Source organism: Chrysemys picta, chromosome 9 (assembly GCF_011386835.1).
Source record: "Chrysemys picta bellii isolate R12L10 chromosome 9, ASM1138683v2, whole genome shotgun sequence".
Classification (NCBI taxonomy): domain Eukaryota; kingdom Metazoa; phylum Chordata; order Testudines; family Emydidae; genus Chrysemys; species Chrysemys picta.
In genome coordinates this window covers 90,067,305-90,091,320 of record NC_088799.1, presented here as the reverse complement: position 1 = coordinate 90,091,320, position 24,016 = coordinate 90,067,305, and the positions used below count along the sequence as shown (strand labels likewise).

General features: G+C 41.1%; 1 protein-coding gene across 15 annotated transcripts in view; it reads right to left on the bottom strand.

Moving 5' to 3' along the window:
- Positions 1 to 5,676: 5,676 nt before the first annotated feature.
- The window catches only part of TENM1 (teneurin transmembrane protein 1), a 1,376,511-nt gene continuing 1,358,171 nt past the window's right edge, over positions 5,677 to 24,016 (bottom strand). For all 15 annotated transcript variants that reach the window (XM_065556633.1, XM_065556629.1, XM_065556628.1 and 12 more), the window contains 5 exons: positions 23,433 to 23,729; positions 17,832 to 18,219; positions 15,923 to 17,143; positions 15,135 to 15,277; positions 5,677 to 10,919 (listed from right to left, as the gene is read on the bottom strand). In XM_065556633.1, the coding sequence (XP_065412705.1) occupies positions 10,161 to 10,919; positions 15,135 to 15,277; positions 15,923 to 17,143; positions 17,832 to 18,219; positions 23,433 to 23,729 (2,808 nt within the window). In that variant the 3' untranslated portion in view covers positions 5,677 to 10,160. The remainder of the gene's footprint in view (positions 10,920 to 15,134; positions 15,278 to 15,922; positions 17,144 to 17,831; positions 18,220 to 23,432; positions 23,730 to 24,016) is intronic.

The following is a 24,016-nucleotide window of genomic DNA, read 5'->3' as shown; positions in this document are numbered from 1 at the left end:
AATAGTGGCTTTTATATTGCAGATGCCTTGTGCAGGCTCTCTGCTCAAGGATGAATTTCACCCCAGAAGCAAATTTCAAAGGTGCAGGCCTGTGTATTTCCAGGAATTGAATTTTACACTGATATCATACGCATCAGCCACTTCTTGCTGGGTGTTCTGGCATGTTTGTCCAATCACGGAAAATAACCTGTACTATGTGCCCAATCAGAACTGACCAGCAATGGGGCAAATTCGGTCTGGGAGCCAGCCAAAGTTTAAAAAAAATGTGTTGAATCTTTTTGAGCAACAAATGAATTTGAGGAAATTGTTTACGGCGATTCTGTGAGCTGGAGAAAGGTGGCTAGCTTTGTCAAAAACATTATCCTTTCCATAGGATTTGCACGGCGCTTCCTTTTATTTCTGGGTACCTATGACGGTGGCATCTAGATGCCAAACTATCCTCCATTGTTGTGACACCACATCTGAGCAACTAACCTTACTCCAGCCTCTGATGTCACACAGTAATTTTCAAGACAATCCAAGTGTGTATGTGGATTTTAGAACAATTAGAACAAATGTCTGTTAAACAGCAAGCTCATCTCAACCTTAACTATAGGGATGGCACTGCCCATCTATAATTAACAAAGAATGGGAAACCATTTTGAATAGATTTAAACTTTCATCATACTGGGCATTTCAGAAAACCATAATCATTTTTGTTTTGCAGTATTGCCAAGCCGTCAAAAAAACATGACACTGTGTCCTCCCCCCCAAAAACATCACGAGACTGACTTAAAAATCACCAGCGTTTTTTAAAATAATAGTATATTTGGGTCTCTTTTTGCCTTCTCTGTTTGAGCCTTTAGTGGTCACAATTTTTAATCCACAACGTTGAGAGCTAGAAACTTACTTTTTCTTAAATGAAAGCTGGGGTAATGCACATTGTGCGACTTTTGATAAAAATCCCAAAAGTTGGCTGCAAACGAGGGAGCTTTCACTAGCTGCTGAGTGATTAGGGTTTTCAACTACTCGTTTGGACAAAAACAATGTTGTGAGAAAACATTTGGCTGCAAGTGAAGGTGGGAGGGCCTACCCAGTCCAACTGATGTGCTAGCTGAGCCTAAGTATAGTGCTTAAGGGAGTTTGAGCTTCTTCCTGCAGTCACAGTTTAGGCCCTGGGGAGGATTGCAGTGACTGGAGGAGGGAAGTCCCCGCACCTGCCTTCCCCCACCATAATTTGTCCCCTTCTCACTGTTGGGCCCTTTAGTCTACTTGCATGTGAATAGATGGTTGAAGTCATGCTATGCAGGGATTCTTAGCCACCAGCGCTGCCCTCTGCTGGTGGGCACCAGCTGATGCACTGGTCCTGCCCGGTTAGCTCTACCATGGTTTATACACCACTGTATGATTTACTCCCATATGCATGAACCTCCTGAATACTCTAAAATGACTGTGTAATCAAGTTTCACTTGGACACTGGGGAAGATGCTGCAGTTAAGCCTCTTTGTCACCATTGCCTTTATCTATGGGCTGCAGTCTCTCTCTGTTTCCAGTGCATTGTTGCCTGATCACGAGCTCCGACAATCATGGATTCAGAGGCCTCTCTGCCCGTCCTGCCCTACCCTCTCTGTCTGATCCACATGCAGCCAGTGGGGACCCACTGTTCTGTATGAAAAGAGGGGCTTTGCTAATGTCATGGAGCAGGGCTGACGTGGTGGGTGGGCATTGCACTGGAATGAACGCCACTCTGTGAGAGGGTTCATATACACCACACTTGTATGGGCATGTCTGATAATTAGACCAAGGAACCTCAGTTGCCCGCTTGTTGAAAGCTTCATTTACACACATGGCTAAATGCCTTTGTTTTCACTCAAGACAAAATAGCTTCTAGCGAGTGGACATAGACATCAGATAAGCAGCATCTGAAGATCCATGATTGGCATAAAAAAAATCATTCCTATCACATTAGCATAATGATAAGTTGTTCCTTAATTGCCTAAAATAAAATTTATTGTAAAGAACAAAATTTTCCTTATAAAAGTGACTAAAGTACCACCTAAACCTCCCAGACCTAGAGAAGGTGTCACAAATCCATTAACATTTACTTGTTTATTTTTTCTCTAAATTATTTCCAACTCTCATTTAAGTTGACACAACTACCAAAGTCCTACTTTTAATGTAATATTTTATACAATGCTTGTGTGTGTTGTTCTGTAGCTACTCATTATCTCAATGCTTGGTTGAAAAGTTTTTCTGACTTAATTGTTTTATACTGTGGCAGATCTGGACTGATTTACTTTTCAATAAAATATTTAAAGTTGCTCTTTCGTTGTTACATAATTCATCAACGCCATCAGCCACAGAGCAGATGAGGTGCCCATTAAACAAGCCCATCAATGGATGAAATTGTATTTTTGTTATTTCTGTTGATTGACCCTTTCGGGCCGTGTCTGTGCCTTAAAGATTTTACTGCTTGCTGCTCAACTCCAGGACATAGACTGCTGGTTTTTCAGCACTCTTTCGCATTAGCTTTTTCTTTTTTTTCTGCTACAAAGCTGCCTGCAGTGCTCAACATGTAACGGCTTGTGCCAATATAGAAGCCATCGTAAAATGTCAAATTCTTGCCTCAGCAACATGCCCACTGAGCTGCTGCCCTGTTACAAAGTGGCACTATGAGGTGATTTTATTCACATTCCCTCAATGCAACATCGTATTTTCAGTTGTTCTCTCCTGCGTCAGGACAGTCAAATGCAGGGGCAGTTTATTTGAAAACATAATCTTAGCAACACTCTGTGCCAGCTTGAAGCTTGGTGCTAAATTAGGGCATACATTGGCCAAGGGCCACAGCCAGCTACCAATGGCTATGCAAAACAGTCAATGACTTCTATGGTAGCATGCGGTGCTGAGCAACCCCTGTGTCATAAGTGCTTCGGTGTTGTGCAATGGACTGAAAACTGGTATGCCTATGCATGATGCTAGAATTGTTTAGTTCGTTTGAAAGCTGCATAAAATCGGCGAGAAGCAGCACTCTTTGGTCAGGCTGCAGATGCTAGTTCAAGTGCTGATGTACAGCGGTGCCGAGAGCCTTGGACCTGTCCCTCACCACTACTTTCTGTGGTTTCTAGCAATACCCCCACCAGCTCAGCCCAGCGGTTTGTCGTCTCACTAACTGTTCCCACCTCAGGCCCAGCTTGCTAAACATCATCTTTTGTTGCCTCTCTCCTCAACTATTAATCATGCCAACTGGCCTGTTGCCTTCAACACACTCCTGCCTTAGTCAGGTTGTGCCCCCTCCCTGCAGGCACGTTCAGTGGAGGCATTCCTAGCAGCACCTACTTCATGCCGTGTGGTGTGTCGCGCCAGCTAGGGCGCCAGTCACTAAAGGATTTAGGTGCCTAACTGCAGGCATGTAAAGCCAAGAACCAGCTCCCTTCACTCCCACTGGGTGTCAGATAAACCTCACCTCACGCGACCTGCAGGTGCCTGTCAGTGATTGGGGGAGGGGGGGAAGTGTTCTCGCTAGCGCCTCTTGTTGAACTGATCCCTCTGTGACTAAACAATTAAAAGTAATTAGGCCAGAGAGCGGGCATGTTCATCATGCTCTAACCGAGTGGTTCTAGCATTCACCCAGGCACACGCCTGCCCCCAACCCCAATGTCAAAGTAGCACATCCTTACCAAGTGGGCTTGAGGGCGCACCCACATCAGGGTAGCCTATAGCTCAGGGGCCAGGGCACATCCCGCTGTGATGGACGGTCACTCCCCCCTCCCCCCCGGGTGCCCAGGTGAGGCCCCCGACCACAATTATGCGGGAGTCTCTCCCACCTCCCCAATCATGGGCTCTTGGTAAAAGAGGATTGCCCCCCCCCCCAACTCCAAGAGGGGTGTTGCCTCTGAGCCTGCCAAGTGGTGAGCAGGCTGGGGCTTGGCATCTTCCATTAGGCCAGATGCGAGCTGTGCTGGCTTTGTGAAACCCATTCTGAGGAGGCTGTCGTTCCCGTGTAGTGAGGGGAGGCAGAGAGGATGCGTAACAGTTAATAATGGAGGGGGCACAAGTTAAAGGTGACGTGGAGTGGTCAGGTGCCCCCCCTCACCCAATCAGCCCTTTGCGTGCACCCCAGGATGTTCCCTCCCCACTTTTCGCCTTCGCCCTCCTCCCCCCCAGCCCTGCTGTTCCACCATAAACCCCCAGGAGGGGTACGTCCCACTCCCAGCCCCTGGCGGGCGCACTCAACATACCTGCAACCTGGCCAACACTGCCTCTGCCTGCGCTGGTGCCCTGGGAAAGCCCAAGACCCTCCTGCACATGGCACTACCTAAGGGGAGCTGAGCCATGTATGTGCCAGCTGCCTGGAACCCCACGCAGCACTGGCACAGGGGAGCAGCTCTGCCCCCCCCCCCAGATAACTCTGGAATGGGGAAATGAAAATGTTTTCCAGGCCTTTTCCACCCCAAACATGCAGCAGTCCCCCCCTCCCCAGCCATGGGCTTAGAGCCCGCTTCACTGCTCTGCTGCCCTGTAGGGGGCTGCTCCTTCCCTTAGGCTTTGTGCCTGAGGCAGCAGCTCCTCCTGCTGGGGGTGTCTGCCCCTGCTGAGCCACTCCTGGCTGGACTTCATGGCTGCTGAAGCTGGTGCAGCGCCCAGCACTCACGACTGATTCTGGCGATAGATCTGCTGGGTCACATGGTGCCAGCAAAAGCCCTGATCTGCCTGCTTCAATGGCCCTGCCTGGCCCCAGTGTGCTGGCCACTTGGACAGTCCCTCCAGCGAGAGCCCTGGGACGCAGCTGCCCCTGCTGAGCTCTTGGGACTGTGATAGTTCCACCCTACAAGCCCCCCCTCCGGCCCCAGTGCTGGTGGATGCCTGGCTGGCAATAGCAGGCAGAAATCAGGGGGAGGTGCACATGACCCTCGCAAGATCCCCTACATTTGTCACCTCCGAGCCTAGGCGCGGAACTCAGGCTTTGTGGCTCCCATTGCTTTTCTAGGTGCCTCAAAGTTGGGTGTGGAAAGCATCACCCTGTCTGCCTCGGTTTCTTTGTGAAACTAGTCCTCTGTGTGAGGCTCCACTGCACATGCCCAGTGGAAGACACTTTCTACCTCTACCATTCCCTCGGGTCGCCTTTTCTTAATCACTCCCTCGCTTCAGGAATCTCTCTGTACCCACCTATCTCTGTAATGACACATCTGGTGCCTTCCCCCTCACTTGTTACCACATCAAGCATAGTTTCTCCCCACCCCGCTAGACATGCTCATGTAGCGTGTGCAACTGCTCTTCGCTTGGTTCATTCACGTGAGGAGTGCAGGAAATCAGAGCTACTGTATTTTGATCTGTGAATACCGAAACTTGGCCAGTCCTCCCCTCTTGCCCCTGCCAGTTCAGTTCTTGGAAGTGCCCTTAACAAGCATTTTGCTCTCTCACTGCTGAAGCGTAAGAACTAGTGCATGTGTACAGGAACTGTATGTTGTAGTTTCACAACCAGGTTTTAATTGTCAGTGCACATCTGAGAGTCAGAAATAAAATTACATTTCAATACCAAAATTTAGCACTTACTTTTATCCACAAATATTTTTGAAGATTTCCCCCACCCTTGTTATTAAATGGCTTTTTACTGAAAAAAAAAAAAGTTTTATTGCATGAAATAATTAGAATGGCTTGAGAGTACTTGGTGTGAGCAAAGAAAATGTCACACTGACTATTAGTTTGCAATTTTATTTTTTAAAAATGAAATATTCAAAGTACTTCTTTCCTCTCTTTCAAATATCGACACATAATATATTAACTTTTAATATTTACAACATGTTGTTATGATGCTGTTGTAGAAAATGCATGCGTCTGGTCTGAAAACCAGAGCAAAATGCAACAGACCATTAACTGCAGCCATCGAACATACAGTATCCAGTCACTATTCAGCCACAGAAGTTAGAGCAGGAATAAAAAATTGGAATCTAGTGTTTCCTAGCAACAAGGCTCAGGCCATTATAACACAATTTCTGTAAGATTAGAACCTCTAACTGTTAGGTAGAAACTGAAGCTCTTGGCATACACTGTAAACATCTTTACTTTGAATGAGAAAGCTAAAGAGAAATAGGTTTTGGACATATACTGTGTGCTATGTTTCTCTTTCTCTTTTATTGACACTTTTGCCAGAAGAATATTAAGATTTCAATGTTTTACCATGGTTCATACAAGTAAAATATCATCAAGGACACAATCTGACATACTAACATTTATTAAGAGGCTAAAGTCCACCACTAAGTCTAAGGAAATATTGTAACTGGCAAACACATTTTCTTGGACAAATAATGTAAGATGACAAATGCCAAGACAAATCCACAGTAAGTTGAACTTGAGAAGTAATTCCTCTTACACCCAGTAAGCTTTTGACCTGATAATGCTTTGTATAAAGGACAGGCTTAAATAACAGTCAGCATTTTATTTGTCTCTATTTGATGGGGAAAAAACCATTGTGGCAGTCTGATCTGAATGCTGAAATGTTAGACTGATCAATTATGCTGATGTGAATTCTGCAGAGTAGACAAGCATGTTGAAAGGAAGCTGTAGATTTTATTCCCTTATATACTCCAACCTTTCTATAGGTGCCTCTGTTTATAACACTCTAAGCATAGGCTACTGTACATTGGCTTCCAATAACGTTAATCTCCATTAAGGTTTATCCTTGTAAAAGTACCTCTTTATAACACTTACATTGTTTGCCCTCCCCTACCCAGGACGGTGATATAAAGAGGGCTTGGTGATCGGGAATAAGTGCAGATCTTGAAAAAATAAAACTTCTGAAAGTGCATGAAAACATGATTAAAAAAGAAAGACAGCTTCTAACTCGCATACAACTGAGAGGATATTAAAGATCTCAAACTAAACAGCTAGAATGTGTAGAGTTGCACATTGCCCAGTCTGTATATATTTGTCTATGTTCTACATCTATATACCTTTGAAATGTTCTAGTTTTCTAAATAAACATGAAAACAAAGGAAACATTATTTTTACACACTGTTGTTTTGCTGTCATAAAAATGTAACATGCATCTTCTCATGGTAAGTATTTTGCTAAAAGATAGTGTGCATTAGTATGTGTTTCTTTTTTTCACTTTTAGAACCAAGTTCCCAACGCAGAATGCAATCATCAATTTATTTGATCTGAATGATCATAAAACTGTCCCATGTGATGTTTTGTGTTTTTGTCATTTGGGTCTCTAGGCTATAGTGCAAAATTAAAAACACTAAGAAAATTGGCTTAGTCACTAAAAAATAAACAAACATGGAGACTGAAATATTCCAGGCCTCCATCTTACATTGTTCTTGAACAAAATGGTTTCGATCTATTCCTTTACTGGAGCGCTCTTGAATGGTGCCTGGCCTGTGTGTGTAAGTATAACTTTGGCCTCCAGTGCTCTTGTATTAATAAATACATGTCATTTTCTTTAGAAATGCTATCGTGCTCATCTAAAAATGACACTGAATTTTTATTTTTCTCAATTTTATAACCAAACACGATGAAGACATTTTCTTATGCCACCAGAATACAGGGCCATGTAATGTCATTTGATTCCTTATACATCCATATTTTCATAAGAAACTGTCCAAAAACGTATCTTAAATTTTCTATGCATAAACTGGAAAAATGCCAGATCTGCTTTGAGAGACAAACTTGTAATACATTTCACTCTTTGACCTTTTGGCATAATAATGAGAATAATAATAATCAAGGCAGTATTAAAAACCACATCTGTAGGTAATACAAAGTGCATTTCCTGCATATAATACAAATATAACTTTAAGAAACTAAAGGCACAAGCTAACTAAATATGTATTACATACTAGAAATGCACAGTTCAAGGTAATTTACTATTAAGAGCTTCAAATGTTTGTTTATAATGGATATTTAAAGCAGTTTGAAAATGATACATCATTAGTGAATTGCAAAAAAGTATAATTGGTTAAAATATAAGTAAAATAGACTCTAATATTGACATCTTGGATCAGTGATAAAATACATCATCACATTTATGAATGCACTCTCTATATACAGTTCATAAATTATTTTGTCATTGATTAAAAGAACATCAGAGGCTCAAGGATCTGAAGGTCCATTTTTAGGCTGGTGTGGAGGTATTCAAATTCTCCATGATTTTATGGGAAATTACAGAGATGAGAGCGATCAGTACCAGACTTGGTCAGCTCCCAGTATTGTACATTAGTGAGTGATGAGCCCAATGACAATATTTGGATCTAGATTTCAATCCAAATTTCTCCAGAGTTTGGGGTGGTGTGTGGATGGCATTCTTCTGGATCAGTTCATCACTGCGCCTGATCTTGCGCCAGTGAAGCCGGTCATTGACTTCAATGGGAGCAGGACTGAATCCATAAAGCGAGGCCCAAGTTGTGAAGTTGAGAGCTGGATCCAAACTTCCCCAAAGTTTGAAGGGGGATCAGACCTGCTGTTCCAATTCAGGCTCATCTCTAAGTTCACTACAGTTTGTTCCCCTTGCCCGAAAACAAAACAAAAAGAAAGCAGGAAAGGAAAACAAAACAAACAAACCCTGCTTTTGGCAAAAGTAAATACGAGCAGAGATGATTAGACTATATTTACTATGTCTGTTTTGGTAAAAATGTGCAATAATGTTACCATTAAAGATACATAGATTCTAAGAGGAAATTCTAATCCCGTCTGAAATTAACAGAAAATTTGCACACAATCCCCCACAAAACAATTAGGTCCTTTAAAAATGACAGGTTAAAAGAAGGATCACACACTTTGCTATGAAATCACTATATTGACAGCTCATGATATCCTGCGAAATAAAATTCCCGCCCTACCATTATAATACTTTGCTATGTGCTCTACAGACTGAGCCAAAGAGTGTAGAATCATTCCCAAAATGTCCGACACTTACTATCCACACTTAGGTTCACCAAATCTGACCCACCAGTCTATTTCACACATAAAAAATGAGTCATACAGCATAATTATTAATGTGAGAAGAGGCTACGGCGATGACGAAAAACTGATACCACTCCAATTTACAAACGAATCATGAACTGAAGAATCCCTGTCCAGTGAACACAAAGGTTACTATTCTCTATAGTGAGACAGGCCTTTTTTCACCCCCACTGGCAAAGAGGGCGTGTGTGAATCCTTCCAGTAGAGAGGCCTTAAGTTTGTCTGGGGGTCCACAGAAGTACTACTGGCAGAGATTGCTTGGGATGCACTGAATCAGGGCCTGATCTAAAGCTCATTGAAGTCAATGGAAAGTCAATTTGGGCGCTTTGGATCAGACCCTTGTGCACATTTCTTTCTACTTTTAGAGTGGTGATGGCTAGCTGTGGCACCTCGTGCAACACTCGGTCAGGTGGACTTTCTGCCATCAGGCTTCTGTGCTTGGGGTTATGCCAGTAGAATCCAGTGTAATCCAGGTCTGACAGAAGCCCTCAGGGAGAGAATCATAGAACACTGCCACATGCAAAACTCTACACAACATGACATTTATCACTGAGAGAATGGGAGGAGGCAACGGATGAGTGAAGATAAATGTAATATGGGACAGCCATTCTGTGCTACTGTATCCAATGCCTACTGCGTTTCCCCGTTTTCAGGTCTGGAACTTCTTTAGATCACAGTTGTGAAAAATGAAATGTGCTGATACAAGGTTCTAAATACAGTCCTGCAGCACTTGCTCTTGTGAGCCATCCCATTAAAGTCAATGGAAAAACTCATGTGAGTAAGGACTACCCAGGTGAGTAAGGGTTGCAGAATCAAGCTCTATAACCTTTTAAATCATCTGCAAGTTATTAAATTAATGAACTAAGAAGAGATGTATGTTCAAGAAGAAAGCAGAGCACACGAATTCTTAAATATTCTGCATGTATCTGCAATTTAAACGAGAGTGGCGCCTTTCTAAGTTGTGTTGTTGAACCATTTGAACTCTGCTTCTGAAATTTTGAATACTGCCACACAAGAACTAAAAATCTTCACTGTCATCTCTCAGAGTTAAACAAACAATATTAAAATACCATCTTCTGTCACATTTAAAGGCAGTTGGATATGTGTTTTCCTCTATATTTATATATACAGAGTTCTGCTCTAGAAAAACCAATACAATAAACCATTTTATGTTTAAAAACAGGCAGTCTTTGGTGACGCAAAGGCAGAGGTTTTCTTTGTTACCTCCTGCCTATTTCACTCTGTCTCATAAAGTGAATATTGTTGGCACTGTCAGAAAGTTCTAGATACTGCTCCACAGATAAAACAAAATATCCATCGTAGCCTTGTACCCTCCCAGTGCTTAAAAGCTGCTGTTTTTCTCCCTCTGTCCATGCCCTAATGCCTTCTTCACCTTCTTGCAGCCGTCTTTGTTCCTTAGTCCAGGCCTGAGCTACTGCCCTCTGCCTGGCTATTTCTAAGACATGGTTCTTTTCTTCTTCAATGGTTGTCCCATATCGAACATTAAAGCACAAAGCACCATGTTGGAGCTGTATATCAGCAAACCGTCTAGTCCTCCCATTTATCACAGAAGTCATCTGAGACACAGTGACATTAACACCATTCTCCAAAATGCGCCGGCCTCCTGTGTTGCCTATTAGAGCCAAGTCTTCTTCCAAAGACCCCAGCTTGATGAAGTAGTGTGTATCTCGCCCTTCTATGGTAAAATGCAGGTTCTCAAGATAGTGAGCATTGTTGAGGATGGTGGCAATGCGCCGGCTATCCTCATTTGCTACTCCTATAATATCAGCAGTCACTATCCCATCCTTAATGGCAAATTTGATACCTTTTCCAAAAACAGAAGGAATGGCTGCAAACCTGGGTTGTTTTCCTCCTTCAAGACACCTCCCGTCACTGTATCTGGGGGTCATAGGAAGTTGGTCCAAGGATATAAAGTTCCTAAGTTGTTTTTGCAGCTCACACTGAATGCCAAGGATAGTCTGGAAACATAAATATTAACACAGTTTGAAGTAAAAGATTTTTATACAGTTTATTATAGTACCATATGATATCAAGTTTCTACTGATATCTATAGCTCCTCGGAGTAGGTACTGATCCTTTAAATTTGTCTGTAAAGCATCAAGCACATCTGTGGTGCCGTAGCAACAACAAAAAATATAGTAATAAACTTTACAGTGGCCTGTTTGTACTGCTTCATAGAATCATAGACTTTAAGGTCAGAAGGGACCATTATGATTGTCTAGTCTGACCTCCTGCACAATGCAGGCCACAGAATCTCACTCACCCACTCCTGTATCAAACCCTTAATCTATGTCTGAGGTATTGAAGTCCTCAAATCTGAGGCAAAGTATTTGTTTAGATATTGGGCCATGCCTAGATTATCCTTAACCTCCACTCCATCCTCAGTGTTTAGCGGTCCCACTTCTTCTTTCCTTGTTTTCTTCTTATTTATATGGCTATAGAACCTTTTACTATTGGTTTTAGTTCCCTTTGCAAGGTCCAACTCTACATGGCTTTTGGCCTTTCTCACTTTATCCCTACATGTTCTGACTTCAATAAGGTAGCTTTCCTTGACGATCACTCCCATCTTCCACTCCTTGTAGGCTTTCTGCTTTTTTCTACCCACGGCTGTATCCTTTCTTACTTTGTTTTCTTCCCTCTCAATGTTAAAATCTGGAGTGGAGATTATCTGGACATCTCCCAACCATCTCCCCCAAATTCCTAGTTTAAAGCTCTCTTAATCAGTTGTGCCAGCCTCCATCCTAGAAGTCTATTTCCCTCCCTACTCAGGTGAAGTCCATCCTGAGAGAACAGTCCTCTGTCCATGAATGCCTCCCAGTGGCCATACATGCCAAAGCCCTCCTTATAGCACTACTGCTTGAGCCATCTGTTGATCATCATAATCTTGTCACACCTTTGTTGCCCTTCTCTAGGAAGGGGCAGAATCCCACTGAAGATCACCTGAGCCTCGATTTCCTTAAGCGTCTTCCCCAGACTGGCATAGTCTCCCTTGATACGTTCCAGCGAGAATCTAGCCATATCATTTGTTCCCACATGAAGGACAATCAGTGGATTCCTTCCTGCTCCCGTTAGGATCCTCTTTAGCCACATCCCATATCTTAGCACCCGACAGACAGCACACCCTTCTGTTCTCTGGATCAGCTCTGGTTACAGGTCTGTCTATTCTTCTCATTAAGGAGTTCCCAATCACGTAGACCTGCCTTTTCCTGGTGATGGTGCGATTCTCCAGTCTATCTCCTGCACCCTCTGGCTGCAAGTCCTCTCGATTCCTATTCTCCCTTGCAATCCTCTGCAACCCATCCTGTATCCTCCTGGGGCTCATATTTGGTGTTGTTATCTCCATTGACTCTTCCCCTCTTCCTATTGGACTAGCTGCTCTTCTCTTCTTCCTTGCCCTCTCACCTTCAGTGATCACCTGCTGTGCCCCTTCTTCATTTTCCAACTCCGCAAACCTGTTCCTGAGCTCTATTTCTCCTTCACTAGCCCGTCTTTTCCTCTGCCTGGTTCTCTTAGTCACACGTTTCCACTGTCCACTTTCCTCACCCAGCAGTCTCCCCTCAGAGTTCTTTTGTCCTGCTTCCATCTGCAAGTCTGAGCTTTTCCCTTCAGCCTCCTCATGTCTTTGCTCCATCATCTCCTCGAACCCCCTTCTAAACTCAACCAGAGTTTCCACCTGCATCTCCAATCCAATCAGGTACCCCCTCCCGGATCATGTACATGCTGCAGCTTCCGCATCCAGTCATATTCAGTGTGTCTTCCCCTGCTTGGGTCACTACCACTGCTTCCTCTGTATCTGTCATAGCCTTCCCATCTAAATCCTGTAAGTCCGGGAAACACAAACCAAACCAAACCAAAAGACCACCATCCACAGCAAAACAAACCCCCAACGAGCACCAAAACACTGTCAGAACACCACCCACTCCCTTCACCAGCCTGTCTGCTCCTCTGCCTGCCTCTCTTAGTCTTCCCCCCCAAACTCCCACTCAAACTCCTCTGTTTACAGCTCTGTTTGCTGGTTCCTGTGCCGCTGCAGCTTACGGTCTCTTGGACCCTTTAGTTTCCAAGCATCAAAAGAAGAATCACATATTTGCATCTTTTTACATAAGAAAGAAACCTTGGTGAAAATTCCTTATTTTCTCCCAGAAATTGCTATTCTAGTGGTGAGTATGTCATCTTGGGACTGGGGGGACCTGAGTGCAGTTCCCTGCTCTACCATAAACACCCTGGATGACCTTGGACGAGTCACTGTGATTTAATTCTCCATCTGTAAAATAGGAAGAATCGTGTAGAAGAGAGGTTTTCACATGGTGGGGCATGAACTCCAATTGGGGGTGGGACTATCAGGGCAGTCTTAGATGCTGGGACCAGACTCTCTGCCTGTCTCACTGCCACAACTGCAGTAGCCACCAGCTGGCAGTTACACTCCTCTGCTGGGGTGGCTGGCACAGACACTGCAAAAGGGCAACCGAAGACTCACCCAGCCCCCTTCTGACTGTGCCAGAGCCCCATCTCCTTCCCTTGCAGGATAAAGCCTGTGTAAGGGAAGTGGATGGGGCTGTGCTGAAGGATTGTGGCCAGGAGGGGGCTGTGTCCGGTGTGGCGGGGCAATACTCATGGGGTGCTGACTTCTGACCCTCCTTACCCTGCCCTTGAGTATGGGGGGTGGGAATGGAAGCCAAGACCCCACAGCTCCCCTATCCTCAACAGAAGGGTCCCCCCAGCAGGTACCAGATCCGCCTCCCCTGAGAGGGGAGTCCGCATGAGACATGAATTTCTGAAGGGGAGTTCAGCAAAAGAAAGCATGGGAGCATCTGGGCTAGAATAATCCCATCTCTTAAGGATGAATACATTAAAGATCCCGAGGTGCCAGAACACTACAGTAATGGAGGCCAAATAGGTACTTAAGAGCTATGATAGATTTCAGCATCACCATAAAATCTGAGTGACTTCAGTGGGAGTTTTGCATGTGAAGGGCCCTAAAATTAGTGGGCCTGAGTCTTCACCGCTTTGTACCTTCCGTAGTTATTCACACCTGGGCCAAGTGAGTTTAAAATGCTGTTACTTCGATCAGGTAGCATTTTACACCCACTTAACAGGACTACACAAGGTGAGAGGCAGTAGAGAATCAGTCCCTCCTGTTCTACCTTGTTTTGTAAAACTGCAATGTTTTGTTAATAGATGTTCAATAAGGATCAAATCTTGAACGTGAGTGTCTGCCCAGAGAATAGCTGAGATCTGTATTGGTGCAGTTACATTGACTGCTAGCCATCAATTGCTGAAACGTGGCTAGTTCTGAGTGCAGACAAGGCCTGAGGCAGGTTTGAGACTTAGAACTAAAAAATTAAAACAAAACCACCACCATCACCACCACCCTACTATGCTAAAAAAATAATCTGTTCTACGACAGAACATTTTTACAGAGGAAAAGACTTTTAAAGATTTAAAATGTTGGTGTTTTTGCACTCCTCATTGTGGCATCATTCCAATGAAAGCGGAAGATCTGTTGATTTCATTTGCACTTAATATTTCAATACGTATAAATTTATTACATGAAACCTATAGCTTGTTGCTTGTTATATTTTCAAACAAGCACCTTCTTACTTTCTACCCCTCTGCTTGGGAGGAGTGCCCTGTAAACACCTGCAAAACTAATGCATTGTCCTCCTTCCAAAAACTCTCCTCTGCCATGAGATCTAAAAAAAACAACGTCACAATGGTTAGGCCATTAGTGTGCCGAAGCCACTGCCTAGCATGCTGACCCATACTGTCCCATTGTTTCTTTGTACTTCACGTCAGTGTGTCTGTATCCATCTGTACTCTTTTGTCTTATATTTAGATTGTAAACTATTTGGTGTAGGGAACATCTTTGTTCTGTTTTTGAATATAGCACATAGCATAAAGAGGTATTGAAATTATGGAAACTAGGGATCTTAGATTTTATGGTAATAAAATAAAAATAATGTAGGAGTAATGGACAAAAATCTCCTCAATTAATTGAATTGTTTTTCTCCTGAAAAATCATCCCTCAGATCACAGTGGTCTGGGCTTTTTATTAAGATCTGATTGAACATTTTTCTATGTATTTTCTAATTGTATTCTTTAATTTAGGTTTAGAAATAGTCCAGTGAACTAGCAAGCAGTTTGTCTGCTTTTGAGGGCAGACTTTTGCTAACCTTTCCAGGATCCCACTCTTGGGTTTTTGTTTGAAGCTGTAGAAGTTCATATGTTGTCTCCACAGTTTCTATCTCTGGTTTTGGAAATCCAGGAAGCACATTGTGTAGCTGGAAACCGAACAGCTCTAGCCAACTTCCAATGTCTACAAAACAAAATCAAAACATTCTTAGCAACAATGCTCTTAATTCTTGGGAAGCTGAATGTATTTTGTACTTTCCATTTCTAGGTAAAGTGATCTAGAAGATAAGGTGAGGAGAAGCAAAAGTGACAGTGCTAGCTGTGCACTGGCAAAGGAGCCCATAGTTCTCCATTCTGATAGAACTGAAATTAGAACTACTAATGCAGCTATCAGTGCGACTAGACATCTTTTACCAAGGCCTAACCAAACCTCAAAACATTAATAACTAAATTGCAATACTGATTTGACATAATATTAAATTTTCAAAATTGGTTACCAGAAGAAAATAAATTATTTTATCACAGAACATCGCTATCCTGAATTCTGTATTGTACTTCCTTCCACATATCAGGGAAAGGAATTCAGATAATGCTGCCTCAACTCTTTTTCAAATTCTAGTACTTTGCAAAGGCAGCACATACAGTTATTTGCTTGCTTTATTGACTGGCTGAAAGGTCACAGAAAATAGACAAAGCTATGTGGGTAGTAGGAGGTTAAATACATTCAACTAAAATGTATGTAAGTTGAAAGTCCACTCTTCTTCTCTGATGTGTGCAAATTCCATGGACTTGCATCCATATAAGTATTTTTAATAGGAATTTTTTTTACCTGTCGTATACTTAGCAACATCTTGGATTCTGCCAACTGGATAGTTATTTTCAAATGAGTAAAGATTAAATGGTTTGGGAATGGTGTTTAGATGTTTCCACACATGATGATTTGGCGTTGTCCATCGTCCAGCAATGACGTCGTAATCCCTTTGACCCAAGTGCACTAATTTAGTAAGAGAATCATAGAGCCCTCCATGAAAACCAATGATAACCTGAAAATCTGGATAAGTGTCCTGGTAGATATCTCCATAAGGTGTGTACAGAATTTCTTTTATTACTTGGCCCCGACTGCTAAAGATAGCTAGGGGTGTGCCGGTGTTGTCACAAGCAACATAATATTCTTCTCCACTGCTTAACTCCATAGCAATGAGATGGCCTTGAAGATCATAATACAGGGAAGTTATTTCTGAGCTAGTATGATTGTATAAATGAGTAACTCTTATTGGATTGGAGAGATCAGCATAAAAGAACTGTAGGTGTTGTCCTAGACTCGATTTACTTGCAACGCGTCGTCCAAGCCCATCATAACAGTATTGCACAGTCCAACCTGACACTTTGTTGTAGGCTTTGTTAAGGAGACCATTCGAGTTATACTCAAATATTTCATTGCCTCTTTGTCTAAGAAAACCATCTTCATCCATTTTGTACTGAATTTCTCCTAGTCTAGTGATGCGATCTCTAAGATCATATCTCAGAGGCGTGAGACGGGCACTGTTTCCATGACTAAGCAAGTTGATGTTTCCATTCAGGTCATAACTATAACGCCACTGGGTTTTGTCATTCACAGAGACAGTTTGAAGTTGACCATCAGCATCATACTCATAAAAATACCTTGTTATGTTGGCATCTACTCCTACTCGTATATCACATATCACCATACGACCCATATTATCATACTGAATGGTCATCCAATAGGCTATGGACTTAAGAATTTCATATTGCACTTCAATCACCTGACCATTGGCACTAAAAATCTTGGTGTGTTTCATCACTGTGGTAGTTATAACTTGGTTTAAGTCATAATTGATTACACTGAATTTTCCAAATTGTTCAGTTCTTCCAGATACATCAACATATCGGTACAGATCAATAGGAAGAGGAGTCTCATTTATCATGGCCTGCATGCTTGTGACCCGGAAATTGTTGTAACTGTAGTCAAATCTGGCATTTACAAGGCCTTCTTCACTAAATCTGAAGATCTGACGACCAATAAGAGGGCCTATATATAGCAAATAAGGAAAAAAAAAAGAAAAGCAAGAAAAAACTAATTAGGCCCATAGTATATCTAATATACATAACAAAGAAAGAAAAAGATGTTAATCTGAATGTATTCCTGAGTCTTATTGCTATTTGACTACAACATCTTTAAGTGAGAAAAATGTTAAATTGTTCTCTCATGGATTTATTTAGTGCACAGACATTCCTTAAATACTTACTACTATTCTTTTAAACTAATGATAGTTTACATATAATTATGATTTCCATATACTTACTTATAAGCTAATATTAACTTGAATTTATTTTTAACATGGCTAACACATTCCTGATATAAATAATTTCTTTGAATTTGTCATGACAGAGAAACTTGAAAATGCAAACAGTAAAGCAATTTGATTTATTATTTAGCAAATGTCCTTATATTGGAATAACAAATAATCAAATATTATGAGAGCCACTTCATAGCAAACGATAACAAGAATGTTTCATATTTCAAATGGGATAGCTTTTACATGTCCGTGGACAGACAAACAGACACATTTTTCTTCTTCAACATAAAAACCTGATTTCAATGGTAGGGCCTGATTTCAAGCTGTATACCAGATAGACAGTGTTTGCAGGATTAGAGGCCAAAGTTTTACCAGAGGTGACAGTATCACCCTTCAAAAATATTGATAGTTATAACCCACCTGTTTGTCTGTATCTGATGGTGCAGATGAACCCATCATGCATTAAGTGTATTGTTTTAATAACCCCGGAAGATTCTTCATATGTAAATGTGACTTGAGTAGTATCATAAAGAATCTCTGATAGTCGGGACTGTCTGGTATATTTATAAAGGACCCTGCGACCTGTTCCAGGATATAGTATTTGCAAAAGTCGTCCATCTCTGGTGAAATCTTGTATGAAAGAAGCAGTGCTGTCTGGTGGGGTGTAGATATTGCGATAGTACCCAACTGAAAGCATGGTTTGCAAACCATGGCGCACCATACTTGGCATGGTGACTGAGAGCAGATAATCTGATTGGTCATATTCAAAAATGTAGCGGCGTTGGCTGTGCAAGAGGAGCATCACAGACTGCAATGAAATAGAAATTAGAGTGTAAATAACTAACAAAACAAATGATTATTAATCAAGTAGATGCAAGAAAATTAAAGAACCATTGAAATAGATTCCCATTTCTATTGCTTGTTCTTATTCTCTGTACAATACAAAACAAAATTCTAAGCTTTGGAAAACATGTGGCCAAAGAGGCTGCTTACAGGGGGGAAAAAAAGTCTGAAATAACATTGGCTGTGAGGACACAAAATTGTTAAGGCAGATGTAGCTCTCAGTGTATTTCATTGCAGCCTCATTGTAACTCAGTAGACCACTCTGAAACATGTAGGGCAGCTACCCAGGAAGCAAATTCAGACAGAACTTCCCTCACTAACACAAATAACATACCGGCAAATGTTCCTCGATGATGAGAAAAGAGGCAACATTCACTGTTGCTGATGATTTGTTTAGCTTTTATTGGCATCCCTAGCATGATGCTTATACCAGCTGAAAAGTCTTGCCTTCCACAGAATAAGTACAGCATTTGGTCCATTCCATGTGTACTCTTGTCTGCTCATGGCATATCCACAAACATACCTGAGTTTCCTCAAATTTATTCAGGAGTCAAAATTATTTGAGGGCTATTTTTTGGGTAAGTATTTTTATCTCTGGTGTTTAACCTGTAAACTAATTTCTGTGAGTAACTGATATTTGCTATGTTGATTAGTTGTGACTGGTCAGAGAAATCACAAGGTCTGCTTTTTGTTTCCTGACTAGATGACTCTGCCAACACTTCCGGCAGAAATATTTCTGCATGCCAATGTAAAATTGAGTCTCTGTAAACTTTTGTTCTCCCTGTGGGGAGCTATCATTGCTGAAACAACCCCCCAAAAAGTTTAGAATGATTATTCGTAGAAAGTCTTAGCAGTATTTGCCCAGCTCTAGTAAGTGCCATGACTGTTCTTGGATATTACATATCCTGGCCACATAACTTGAATTGTAGTATAGGCTTGTTATAGCAAAGTACTTACATTCTGACCCCAATTCTACCAAGCACTTAAGCACATGAATAGCCACACTGATCTAAGTGTTTTGCATGATTGATGCCAAAGAGCTCAGAAAAACTTCCAGGATAGAGCTCTAAAGAGCAACATTGTGACCATCCTTCTAGGACATTAGAACACTGGAAACAAATTAAGAAAAACAACTTGTTTCTGAGCACAAACCCTGGCAGGACGGAAGACAGTAAGGGCTCAATCCTGCAAGATGCTGAACGTTCTGGCCCTAACCCAGTTGACTCTAACAAATACCTAAATGTCTGCCCAAAGGAGTTAAGATAGACTAAGCCAATCCTCTTTACATTTCTCATTCTTTCTCTCTCACTATTTATTTCAGCCTTCCTTTGGTGAAAGACATCTGTCACCTGTACTCAGGCCAAAGAACATCAACGTTTGCCATGCTTGAGTTATCCAGTGCCAGCCGGTGAAGAGACTTTTCACTAAGCTTTTCCTGACCACTTAATTGCTGGTTTGTCAAACATTTATAACATATACATAGTGTTTATTTTATTCTCACTTTCCAGTCCCCAGTCTGCAGTAAAACACTGACTGAACTCTCCCTGTTCTGATGTGATGACTCTCTTGCTATAATGGTCCCTGCTCTGCCATTGACAGAGTATGAATAACAAGTTCAGAAGTATCTCTAATATAACTTTAGTGCCCTTTTGTGCCATTTTTCACAGCACTTTGTTTTTTGTCTGGGACAGTGAAAGGACAGTACAAAGGTTGGAGACATAGTATCCTATCCACTGTTATCAGTTTGTATTATAAAGAGAAGAAAAGGTACTGTAATTTCCTATCTATTTTAAAAAAATCAGAATAGATTTTAAACTATGTATGCAAGTGTGTCCTAATTAATTCAAAAGGATTTCATAGCCTAGCTCATAAAACATCCAAAAAGCTTTCATTTTATAAAAGCAGCCAAGATATGTTGAAACTCGCATGGGTTGAGGCCTTCATGATGTTTTCAGATAAACAACTAGAGGTTATAGCTTGGAATCTCCACTGAGAACATACAAAACAGATACATTGCTAAAAACAGCCACTAGATGTCACATGTGCTCAACATAAAAATGCAGTTGCCCAAGTATTTTGTCTGGCTGCAAATAGATCAGGATTTTAGAAGTGAGCTTTGGGTAGGCAGTGTTTTTTTTAATAAGAACAAGTAAATTAGTGTGACCAAATTAAGTCAAAAAAATCTTTCCTGTACTATCCTCATGGTGCCCTACCCATAGGAACCCCAACCCTAGCTCAACCCTACACAGACAAACCCTAAAAGTAGGGTGGGGACCCCTATTCACAGGAACCCTAACCTTAGCTTCAAGTGCCTGGCCCATAGGAACCCTAACAGTAGGGTGGGGACCCCTACCCATAGGAACCCTAACCCTAGTGCAGGGAGCCATAGGAACGCTAACCCGAGCCATAAGTGCCCTACACATATGAACCCCACCCCTAGAGCAGAGAGCCCTAGCCATAGGAACTTTAACCCTAGGGCAGGGAGCCCTTCCCATAGGAAACTTAACCCTAGCTCCAAGTGCCCTACCCATAGGAACCCTAACCCTAGCTCCAGAATTTTAAAATTAAATTACTGAGAAAGGAGGGATATTTGTCCACTATTAAGGCTCCAGAATACCATAATTAAGCCATAAAGAATGCTAATCTATCTGAGGGAAAATTTATACCTATAAACTGTAATTTTAAGAAAGCAAAGTGAACTACCTTATTGATTTTTGAATAAAACTAAATAATTGTGGCCGCATGAGGATTGAGACAATTACAGCTTTAAAAATCATTACAAAATGTATACAATAAACAATTATTTCTCAGTGCAATCCCACAAACCCTTCACTTGATGAACAGGGCTTTGTCAGACCAATCCTGAATTTGCTCTTTATGTTTGGAACACTCATTGGTGACAATATCAATTACATGTATGGAGGATCAAGTCCGTCATGTTTGACTTTCATTAACTCCCATAGATGTATGCAGTGTTGTTGTAGCTGTGTTGGTCCCAGGATATGAAAGAGTCAAGGAGAGTGAGGTAATATCTTTTATTGGACCAATTTCTGTTGGTGAGAGACATAAGCTCTTGATCTTATACAGAAGTTGGTCCAAAAAAAGATATCTCATCTCTCTTGTCTCATTAACTCCCGTGGGAATTACAGTATAGAACAAGTCCTGGTTCCACCGGAGCCAGTGGAAGTTTTGCCATTTATTTCTGAGGGACCAGGATTTGGCCATATGTGTAAAAACTGCAGCACATTAGTTTATACATTTATGTTTGTGAACTTAATACAGAGTAGGAAAAGACAAACTGGCTTGGAAAAGCTGAAATGCACAAACCCTTTTAAAATTTCAGGGCCAAAGAAGAAATATGGTACCTTCACAAAGCTATTCTCATGGCACTGCCCGAATATGAAAACCTGTTTACTTCAGAGTTTCACTCAATATGCAGACAAAAGAGTTCCTGACAAATTCATCTGAACCAAACTTCAGAAACCTCTATGGTTTGTAAATCTTATTAATAAATGGAGATGCCACAATGTGTGCGGATAATGGAGGACTCACATTTTTATGTGCTTTTCAAGCTATATGAGGTTTCTCTCTGGGTTAGATTCCAAATTTTTGGAGGATCAGACTTAAATACCTTAAAATATGTACAGCAGAGAACATCTTAAAAGTACACATTTACAACTTTAAAATGTATAAATAACTTAAAAGTAATTAGCAACAGAGGGTCCTGTGGCACCTTTAAGACTAACAGAGGTATTGGAGCATAAGCTTTCGTGGGTGAATGCCCACGCTCTTGCGTCTGATGAAGTGGGCATTCACCCACGAAAGCTTATGCTCCAATACCTCTGTTAGTTTTAAAGGTGCCACAGGACCCTCTGTTGCTTTTTACAGATTCAGACTAACACGGCTACCCCTCTGATACTTAAAAGTAATTGGATTTCCTAGCATATAATATCACCTATCAGCTTTATTTCTTGTCTTGCTTGAGTCATTTCTCCAGATTCCTGTGGTTAACAGACTAGAAAATGTTTGGAAACTCATGGTATTTTTAATTATTGCTACTATCTTTTTTTAGTTGTAGAGGATGCTGTTTGGAGATATACTTACAATGTGGAATGAAATGCTTCTGAAGAAATGGCACACAGAAAATATGATGCTCCACCTTGGAGTATGCAACTTTTGTACCCTTATTAAGTGACCTGTATCTCTAAAGAGAATTGCAGATAATGGTTGTTGAGGAAACTCAGTCATAAAGCCTTTACAAAAGGGGAATAATTGTTTCCATCTCCTTGCATTCTTTTTCAAAAGAGTGAATACAGTTCTCCTGAAAAAATGCTGGCTAGACAGCCTTGGAAACCAATATCTTTATGCCCAGGATACAGTATAGACAGTGGTAGTATAAGCTTTCTTACGTTGTTCCATAATCCTGACCTAGAAGGGCCATCTCTGCAAGTCAGAGGATAATTCAGTTTCAATATCCTTTAAGTATTTGATTCTCAACACATCTCAACACAGAATGACAACACATGTCAAAAGTGAGGGGGAGGTTTTGTGGTCCCATCTACTTGGAACTGGACTGAACCCATCAATGCATTTTACATAAGTCATTAACAACTCTCAGATGCTAATAACCTTTGCTGCTGATCTATGTCAGATATGAATTGATGACCTTAGAGGCCTGCAACTTTCCTCCCATTATTAATGCAATCCAACCCTCATCTTCCTTTACACTTGAAAATCACTTATATAATTTAAAAAAATATATATATTATTTTAATGAAGCACATTAACCGAACTGAAACAAAAATAAAAACTACAGTTTAATTCCACATGCCACTTATTCTAGCATAAACGTGTTACTGCTCAATTTTATAGTTCTGAATAAATTTTTCCTTTGGGAAAGTCTCTTTCAAAAAAGTGAATAAACTTGTCAAAATGAAACAAAGGGAAAACATTCCACCAAATTTAGTTTTAATACATGCCTAACTACAGTGTTCCAAGTGATGACAGTCCAAAGACATTTTATCTAAATATATAATTGTTCCCATTTACAGTTAAAAAGGGTTCTTAGTTACTTTTGCTGGAGACTTACCATGACAGTGAATGTATTTATAATTTAGTCTTTATATTGATATATATTTCCTGCCTTTAATATAATAATCCATTTTTAAATTGATTTACCTTTTCTAAGTATGTGTAACTCCATATTTTACCATCTGCCCATGTTCTGGAAATTATCTTCCCACTTGGGTCATACTCCATTTTCTCAGTCCATGTTCCTCTCTGAATGTAGGTCACTAATCCTGAATGTGAGTAAGTAATGTTGACTTCATTATATTTGCTGATGGGTGACCACAGAATTGGACGTCCCGTCTGGTCATACAGAATCCGAAGAGTGAATTTTCGATGGTCATCATAGATCTTTCCTGTTCTGGTTACGTGGTCAAAATCAATGGATAATAGGTTTCTGTTGTGGGCCTAAAGACAAATATGTAAGAATAATGTGTCTTATATATACAATTGCAGCATTTCTATGACAACTGAATGATCAAAGACACTATGTTTTTAATAGTATATGAATATATTAATTATTAAGGATGAGAAAATCCAAAGTTTCAGCCCGTTACAAATAGCTGGACTATGAAATTTACCTAAAAGTAAAAAGTGAATTTTGCTCTCCAATTTTGGCACTCTGATTTACACAGGGAGATAGTTGCATTTGCCCCCTCCCTGTATTTATAAAAGTGCATTTTAAAATGTTATTT